The sequence below is a fragment of the Chrysochloris asiatica genome, unplaced genomic scaffold, assembly GCF_000296735.1.
Source record: "Chrysochloris asiatica unplaced genomic scaffold, ChrAsi1.0 scaffold00087, whole genome shotgun sequence".
NCBI classification, from domain to species: domain Eukaryota; kingdom Metazoa; phylum Chordata; class Mammalia; order Afrosoricida; family Chrysochloridae; genus Chrysochloris; species Chrysochloris asiatica.
This window is the reverse complement of record NW_006408605.1, coordinates 11,594,898-11,604,360: the sequence shown is the minus strand read 5'-3', so window position 1 is coordinate 11,604,360 and position 9,463 is coordinate 11,594,898. Positions and strand designations below refer to the sequence as shown.

Below are 9,463 nucleotides of genomic sequence, written 5' to 3'. Positions count from 1 at the left end.
CTATAGAGTCGGTACTGACTCAAAGCAACACTATACACAACAGAACAAAACATTGCTCAAACATCTCACAATCATTGCTACATTTGAGCCCATTGCTACTGCCACTATGCCAATACATCTTGTTGGAGTGTCAAGATATAGCAGTATAAATACATGATTTAGAAATATTATGATCCATTCTAGAAGAATTCCTCTGTGGAAGGAAATTATAGGTTTAGGAAGTCCTCCCATGATAACTTTTTGCTCTTTTTTAAAAACATGATAGTTAAAATAAAATTTCAAATTAAAAAGTGAAAATCATTCCAACTGTCTATCAACATTCTCATACATACACAAATTTTCAAAATGTTTTATTCATATCTATTTTCATGCAGGGTATTATATATTTTTTGAATTGTATGTATCAGCAAAAGTGACCAGAAGCAAACATTAGCCAAGTGTATTTAAAAGAAATAAAATAATATGAACACAAGGGTATTATTGTGGTCCGATATCACTAACAAAGTGATCTATTTCATTTTGTCCTGAGCAGAGTAATAGAGAATTAGTTCTGTGATTTAAAAGTGAACATGAATAAATAGAGTGCTAGAATAAAATTGGAAATGTAGATATGTCTTTTCACATAGAAAAAGTGCAATAGACAGAGGTGGTTGGGATCATGAGATGCAGGCTCTGATATTTGCTAGGAGAAAAAATCTCGGTTTTCTGCAATGAGAAATAATAACCAAATTTCTGTACATTTTGAGAGAATTAAATTCTTAAAACAATTATTTAGAAACAGACTAAATTCAAGTTGTTACTAATACATTAGAATAACAAAAGAAAATGGTAAAAACAGGTATAGTACAATAAGTTTTGCTTGAGATTGCCGAATAATGTAAGTTTGAGTTTAAAATCAAATCTCAATGTGGTTGTATTACCCATTGAATATCCATGAAACTATTAACAGATTATTTATTTATTTATTTACTGAATACTAAATCCAAAGCTATTTTGAAAGTTGGGCTTTTCTTCATTATTCTTTCTACTGCCTTGTGCTTGAATATTGGGTATGACTGGATTCAAGAACTTGAACTCACTCGATTCTGAGGCTCCGGTCAGACACACTTCATACTGGTAGCTCTGGGTCAGGGTACCGGTGCCGTTGACGTCCACTAAGTGACTTGGAAAGTGACCCTCAGGCACTGTGCCCACCCAAGTAGCCCTATTTCTCCTGCACAGTCTCATAGCGACAAACAAGAGCACAGAGAACAAGAAAAGCGACGACACCGATGCCAACGCAATGACCAAGTAGATCGTAAGTGAGTCGGTCTGGGTCTCCTCGGGGGCGACCTCTGGGAGCGGCAGATAAGGCTGCGAGAAACCGTCTACCAAGAGCACCAACAGCGTGACGGTGGCCGACATTGGAGGCTCGCCATTGTCCTTAACCAGCACGACCAGTCTGTGCTTGGCTGCATCGCGCTCGCTCAGCAGCCTGGCGGTGCGCACCTCGCCGTTGTGCGCCCACACGCTGAACAGCCCGGGCTCTGTGGCCTTGAGCAGCTGGTATGACAACCAGGCGTTCTGGCCCGAGTCACCGTCCACTGCCACCACCTTAGTCACCAGATAGCCTGCCTCGGCCGCCCTGGGCACCAACTCGGTGCAGGGTCCAGAGCCATTCTGCAGCGGGTACAACACGAAGGGCGAGTTGTCGTTGTCGTCCACCACCACTACGCGAACAAGGGCCTCGCTGCTCAGCCTTGGGGATCCTGCGTCTGTTGCGCCCACGCGGAACTCGAATGATCTCAGGACTTCATAATCCAGAGACCTAAGAGCGAACAACTGGCCATTGTCTGCGTTGATGGAGACCAAGGAGGCAAGGGGGAGGTGTGGGTCTTGGGGAGGCAGCAGCGAGTAGGTGATTTGAGCGTTGGTGCCTGAGTCTCTGTCTGTGGCGCTAACAGTGCCCAAGTGCAGGGTGGGGTTGTTGTTCTCGAGGATGAACAGGGTATAGGAGGTCTGATTGAAAGTTGGGGCGTTGTCATTGATATCGGAGATTAACACAGTTATGCTGTGCTGTGTTTTCAGTTTTGGAGTCCCTAAATCGGTAACAGTGATAGTGATGTTGTACTCAGATCTGCTTTCTCTGTCAAGTGCTCCCTGTGTCGTTAGAATGTAAAAATTCTCTATGGAAGGTTTCAGTAGGAACGGTAGATCATCTTCAATGAAGCAAACCATCTTTCCATTTTCTCCTGAGTCTCTGTCTTTAATCCTAAAAACAGCCAGTACTGTTTCAGGAGAATTCTCATCAATGTAGTTGGAAAATGATGACATGATCAATTCTGGGGGATTGTCATTTGTGTCCAACACTTCCACCAAAACGGTGCATCTTGCAGATAGGCCCCCACCATCGATTGCCTGTATATTTATTTTGTAAGACTTTATTAGCTCATAATCAAGCAACATTCTGAGAATGATTTCCCCAGAAAAAGGATTGATTTGAAAGGTCTTTCTAATATCTTCAGAAGCATCAAAGAATGAATAGGATACTTGTGCATAGATTCCAGAGTCTACATCACTGGCTGAGACCTGAACAATTAAGGATCCTACAGGGCTATTCTCTCTAACCTGGGTCTCATAAATGGCCTTCCCAAATTGTGGGGCATTGTCATTAATGTCCACGACCACAATGTGTACAGTAGTGGTCCCAGACCTAGGTGGAGATCCGCCATCTAGTGCTGTGAGTGTTAAACTGATCTCGTGCTGCTCTTCCCAGTCCAATGCTTTGTCCAACACTAACTGTGGGTATATGATGCCGTCTTCATTGTCAGTCATTTTAATATGGAAAAAAGAGTTGGGGTTGATTGTGTACTTTTGAATACCATTAAGTCCTCCATCTGAATCCTGTGCTCTTTCTAGTTGAAATACTGTTCCTTCAGCTGCATTTTCTAGTATTTTTAAGACCATCTCTTTGTCCTGAAATACTGGTGAATGGTCATTTATATCCCTAATCCTTAGCTCAGCCTGGTAAATTTGAAAGGGATTATCCATTAAAATTTGGAAATACAGTATACAGGGCTCTGTGGAACCGCACATTTTCTCCCGATCCAGCTTCTCATTTGTGAACAAATCCCCGGTTTGAGAATTCAGGAGCAAGTGTTGTTTATTATCATCAGACACCACCCGAGCATGCCTTGCAGCCAGCTCCCCCTTCTCTAGTCCCAGATCCTTTTCCAAATTGACCACAAACGATCCTCTCTCTGTTTCCTCTGTCACGGAATAACGTCCAAACCCAAAATCTGCCAGGGATACGCCCCAAAATAAAAAGATTAACAGGACTTGCCTCTGTCTCGGGAAGTGCAGCCATCTGTCCTCCATGGCTTTTTCTGAAAGCAGCTTTCGTCAATTTCAGTCACAGGCACAGCATAAAGAATTAACAGTCGCAAACTCCAGACCCATGCATACTCTAAAGTAGCAGGAATTTTTTTTTTTTTTTCCCCTCCCCTTTCCCAATCTTGGGCAACTGAAAGCTTTTCTTCCAAGCGCTATTTCCGGGTCTTCTTTTCTTGTTAGCGACTTCCGTAGCATCCTTGGTTTGCTGTTCCCATCCCACCACCCTTGTCTCTTTAGTCTGCAGCGCCACCTCGTGGCCTCCGAAAACTCAATTTTCGTTGGGTACTTTTGTGTGTCTTCATAAAACGTTTGTTTCATTTATCTTTTTAAATTTTTCTTCTGTTTGTTTTTTAAAATAATGTTGAGATACAGAACTTTTCACGTTTGTTGGGACTCTTTACTGGTTAATGGGAAAAGTAAAAAATTTGACAGTTGAAAAACGTAAGAATGTACATTGTACTGTTAGATTTTGCTGTTGTTGTAAGTGCCGTCAAGTCGGTTCCAACCCAGAGTGACCCTGTATAAGGGTTTCCAAGGAGCGATTAGCGAGCTTGAACCGCCAACCTTGTGGTTCAAACTGACTTTGCAGTCCAGCGCATTAACCCACAGCACCGCACCATAAGTCCAGTAGGCCTTTCTATTCCTCACACAATTCCCATGCAATGTAAGGAACCAAAGGGGGGAACTGTGGTGATTTATCACACTATAAAAATACATTTTACTTTTCTAGGAACACTAAGCACAAGAGCACCTAAACTGACACAAATTTGCTTTGTATCTTCTTCATTCAACTAATTTCTTCAAAAGCTCTTTATGTTGCTTTAACAGAATCATCACTACATATTAGAGTACAAAGTATTTAGGTTGTCCCTCCTCAATGGTCTCATAAAAACTTGTGCATATAACGATGATTGCCCTTGGTGCTTTAGGATAAGCACTGGATTGATAATCAGTTGCTTTGAGTTGGAACTGACTGGAAGGCACTTAACAACAACAGTCCTTGTAAATATTGTTGCTTCATGTTTTAAGCCAGTTTGTCCCTTCTTTAGTGTGTAAGCTATTTGAGCATGGGAACAATGTCTTAGTCATCTTTGTTGACATATCAGCTGCTCACTAAATGTTTGCTGTATCAGAACATACATAAACAAACTCTGGTGAACATAACATGAAACAAAAATTTTCAGTTCCCTTTAGTCCTTATCATTTGAACACTGTATTCTTATTTATGAGTCCCTTTGTTGTTGTTAAGTGCCAGTTGACTCATAATGACCCTGCATAGGGTTTCCAAGGAGCCTCTGGTGGACTTGAACTGCCTGTCTTGTGATTCACAATCCAGTGCTTATCTTACAGTGTCACACTAGTCCAAAGAATACATAGACTATACCAATGTCTATCTTAACATTTAAAAAACTAAGAACAGCATTGTAGCATCTGTCTCACATCTAATTATATTTGAATGCTTAAGAGCTGTTGTTGTTGTTAGGTGCCATTGAGTCGGTACTGACTCATAGCACAGTGAACAAAACACTTCCTGATCCTGAGCCATCCTCACTACTGTTGCCACGCTTGAGTCCATCGATGCTGTTAGGGAACTCTATTTTTCCCACAACGATGTTAGGGAACTGTATTTTTCCCACAATGGTGGTGGTGTGCTGTGGAGTTGGTTCTGATTCATAGCGATCCTGTATAGTATTTCCGAGGCTGTAAATCTTTATGGGAGCAGAATGCCTCATCTTTCTCCCTTGGAACAACTAGTAGTGTTGAACTGCTGACACTGAGGTTAGCAGTCCAATTCATAACCACTATGCTACCACAGCTCCTTATTTCCCACAATAAGCAAAAGATAACAACTAAATTGAGAGATATACTGGGGAAAGTTAGATAGCACCAAAAAAAAAAAAAGTAAAACTCTAATTGTTAACTATAAAAGCCACACTGTATAAACCTCTAATGACTTCTGTTGGACTTTTTAAAAAAACAGACAGGGGCTTGCTTGTTAAAACCCAACAGGGACTTAAGTGATTTTTTTCTTTTCATGCAGAATTAAAAGCAAAAATTAGTTAAAATGTCATATAATGCTATAGAATGCCTAAACTTTGCTCTTTTTTTCTTCAAACTTAAACACACACACACCCCCCACACTCAATACCTTACAACAGTTTTTCTTTTCATTTTCTGTTAAGAATTGTTAGGTATTTATTTATATAATTTATTATAGAAACATATTTCAAATAAGGATATTTACTAAAGTGACAACAAAACTTTGTTTTAAAATATGACAGTTAAAATTGTTATAATAAAAACCAAATATGACAAATCAACAATACCAATTTTGAAAAAATAGAAATATCAAAAAACTAAATATATGTATCACATGCCACAGATTATTTTAAAAATTGAAGAGGTCCTCGGAAAAAGAGAAATAACAATAATGTAGAGATGATAGATATAAAGCCAAATAAAGATGTGTATATGTAGAGAGAGATAAACTAGAAGAAAATATTTTGAGTGGTATTCATTTTGACAATAAAGACTTTTTCATTCATTAAGATTCTAGGGGAAAACACCTCATTGGGTAAAATAGGAGGAAAAACTTCAGCAAAAGGTTGGAAATTGAGAAGAAACAAAATGGAGGAAATGAAATAAAATCATATTGGTAGTAATGGTTCTTGTTAAGTGTCATCCAGTCAGTTCTAGGCCCTCTATAGGATTTTTCAGGAGTAGCTGGTGGGTTTTAACCCGACCTTGCAGTTAGCAGTCCAGTGCTTATCCTTCAATGTCATAACAAGACTCCTATTGGTAGTGGTGGTGTTAAATGCCTTGGGTCAGTTCCGACTCCTAGTGACCATCCTGTATAGGATTTCCAAGGAGCAACTGGTGGGTTTGAACTGCCTATTTTGTGGTTTGAAGTCCAGTGCTTATTCTACACACACACACAATTTAGCTAACCATCAAGAAAAGTATTAAAGAACAAATGCCTTTATTAGATGGGTTCTTATTAATAATTAGTTCCAAAACTATTCTGAAAAGTGGGGTTTTCCTCAATTTCACTAGTAGCGCCTTGGGGAAGAAAGTCAGAAATAATCGGTTTAAGGAACTTGAAGTCGCTTGTCCCAGAAGCTTCAGGTAGACAAACTTCATACTGGTAGCTCTTGGACAAGGTGCCGGTCCCGCTGACTTCCACCAAGTGGGCTGGAAAGTGGCCCTCAGGCACCGAGAAATCACCTATGGAGGCGGCCCTGTTTCTCCTGCAGAGCCGCACTGTGATGAACAGGAGCACAGAGAACAGGAAGAGGGATGACACCGACGCCAATGCAATGACTAAGTAGACAGTGAGCGACTCCTCCTGGACCTTGTCCGTGGCCACCTCTGGAAGCGGCAGGTAAGGCTGTGAGAAACCGTCCACTATAAGCACGTGCAGTGTGACGGTGACTGACATCGGTGGCTCGCCATTGTCTTTAATGAGCACTACCAATCTGTGCTTGGCCGCGTCGCGCTCACTCAGCAACCTGGCGGTGCGCACCTCGCCGTTGTGCGCCCACACGCTGAACAGTCCGGGTTCCGTGGCCTTGAGCAGCTGGTAAGACAACCAGGCGTTCTGACCCGAGTCATCGTCCACAGCCACCACTTTGGTCACCAGATAGTCTATCTGGGCCGCCCTGGGCACCAGCTCAGTGCAGGGCGTAGAGTCATTCTGAAGCGGGTACAGCACGAAAGGTGAGTTGTCATTGTCGTCCACCACCACTACGCGCACTAGCGCCTCGCTGCTCAGCGCTGGGGAGCCTGCGTCTGCAGCGCCCACGCGGAACTCGAAGAATCGCAAGGACTCGTAATCCAGCGACCTCAGAGCAAACAGGTGTCCATTGTCCGCGTTGATAGAGACCAAAGATGTGAGAGATAGGTGCGGGTCTTGGGGTGGCAGCAGTGAGTAGGTGATTTGGGCATTGGTGCCTGTGTCTTGGTCTGTGGCGCTGATGGTGCCCATGTGCAGGGCAGGACTGTTGTTTTCTCTGATGTACAGGGTGTAAGAAGCTTGAGTGAAAGTTGGAGCGTTGTCATTGACATCTGAAACCCACACCCTTATGGTGTGTTGGGTTTTCAGTCTGGGGGAACCCAAGTCTGTGACAGTGATGGTGATATTGTATTCTGCTCTTACTTCTCTGTCTAGTGAGCTCTCGATTGTCAGGGTGTAAAAATTCTTGACTGAAGGTTTCAGAAGAAAGGGAAGGCCATCTTGGATGGAGGAAACTGTCTTCCCGTTTAACCCAGAGTCAGGATCCCAAACACTGAAAACAGCAACTACAATGTCAAGCGAATTTTCTGGGATGGGGCTGGTGAGTGCAGATATAGTCACTTCTGGGGCATTATCATTCACATCCACCACCTGTAGGAGAAGAGTGCTTTTTCCTGAAAGACCTCCCCCATCCGTGGCCTCGATGTCCACTTCATAAAACAGAATTGTTTCATAATCTACTTGTGTAGTCAGTCGAATTTCTCCGGTGATAGGGTTAACCTCTAAAATTCTGCTAATATCTTCCGAAGGCTGAAAGAGTGTGTATGATATTTTCCCATAGACTCCGCTGTCTAAATCAATGGCAGAGACCTTGACAACCAGGGAACCTATGGGACTGTCCTCGGGAAACTGTACCTTGTAGAGAGATTGCTCAAACACTGGGGCATTGTCGTTTATGTCCACAACTTCAATGCGGATCTGGGTGGTCCCAGACCTGGGTGGAGAGCCTCCATCCAGCGCCGTGAGGGTTAATCTGAGTTCAGGCTCCTCCTCACGGTCTAGTTCTTTATCCAGTACCAGTTCAGGGTATTTTCTGCCGTCGCTGCGCTTGCTGGTTAGAACCCGGAAATGGGAGTTGGGACTGATTTCATATGTCTGAACATTATTGCTTCCTACATCCAAGTCTAGAGCATTCTTCAGAGGAAACGCATTTCCTAGAGGACTGTTCTCCAGTATTTTTAGAGTCATTTCTCTTTCGGAAAATACTGGAGAATGATCATTTATGTCTGTCACTCTCAGTTCAGCCTGAAATATCTCTAAGGGATTTTCCATTAACACTTGGAAATGTAGTAGACAAGGCTCAGCGGGGCCGCATAGCTCCTCTCTATCTAGTTTCTCATTTATTAGCAAATTACCAGTCTGAACATTCAACTGCAAATACTCTTTGTTTCCAGGAGAAATGATCCGAGTCCCTCGGGTAGACAGTTCTGCCAATCCCACCCCTAGGTCTATCCCTAGGTTTGCCACAAAGGAACCTCTCTCCATTTCTTCCATCACTGAATAAGGCCCCAACTCAGCGCCTGCCCTAGACGAACTGAGCAAAACAAAGAAAATTAGGACTTGCCTCTGTCTTCGATTGTTCATCCATCCAATCTCCATTGTTCTTTCCTGCAAATTTGGTTCACAGGAGCTTCATGTATGGGCAGGATCCTGGTAGCACAGTCTTGTAGTCCAGAATGTCATAAAATATCGCTGAATAGATTTAAAAGGAGGTCCACACCCGCTTTTACTCGGTTGAGAAAGCCTTTCTTTTGTTTGGCAGCTTAGGGAAACTGCACAGGCAATTCATTTTTCATCATCTTAACCTGCAGCGCCACCATGTGTTCTCGCTGCGGTATATATTTTCTGGTTTAACTCTAAAGGTAAAAATTTCCTTGATGTACTGAGCAGGCAATATCAACTGTGTTATGTCATACAAAACACTGAGTTATTTTTTCATGTTATGTTTATATGTTCAGATAGAGCTCTGTGTTACTGCACAGGGAGGAATACAAAAGCAAATGATCTCTCATTTTATTGATGGTTGAGATGTTGGCAGTTAAGTAAAATAACATTAAGCTGAGAAAAAAATATATAAGCAAAATGTTTCTGAAGTAACGAGAACAGTTTCACAACCATATATTTTTTCATAGAACATACCATAGAATTACAAATGAATGGATATTGTAAATTTTCAACCAGTGGAGGTTCTGAAAACAGTACTTAACCAATGCCATCAAAAAGAGAACTGTAAGCTTTTCTAAATTTTTGAAAAAAATATTTCCCAAATAAGTAGATCACAAGATTGGTCCACCATGC

General features: G+C 42.1%; 2 protein-coding genes across 2 annotated transcripts; both read right to left on the bottom strand.

The window, feature by feature from the left end:
- Positions 1-966: 966 nt before the first annotated feature.
- On the bottom strand, positions 967-3,357 carry PCDHB10 (protocadherin beta 10). The gene has a single exon (XM_006866186.1). It carries the CDS (start codon positions 3,355-3,357, stop codon positions 967-969), a length of 2,391 nt encoding a protein of 796 aa, XP_006866248.1.
- A 3,013-nt stretch (positions 3,358-6,370) lies between these two features.
- LOC102841230 (protocadherin beta-16-like) lies at positions 6,371-8,764 on the bottom strand. The gene has a single exon (XM_006866185.1). The coding sequence runs from the start codon at positions 8,762-8,764 to the stop codon at positions 6,371-6,373; it is 2,394 nt and encodes a 797-aa protein (XP_006866247.1).
- Positions 8,765-9,463: the final 699 nt, after the last annotated feature.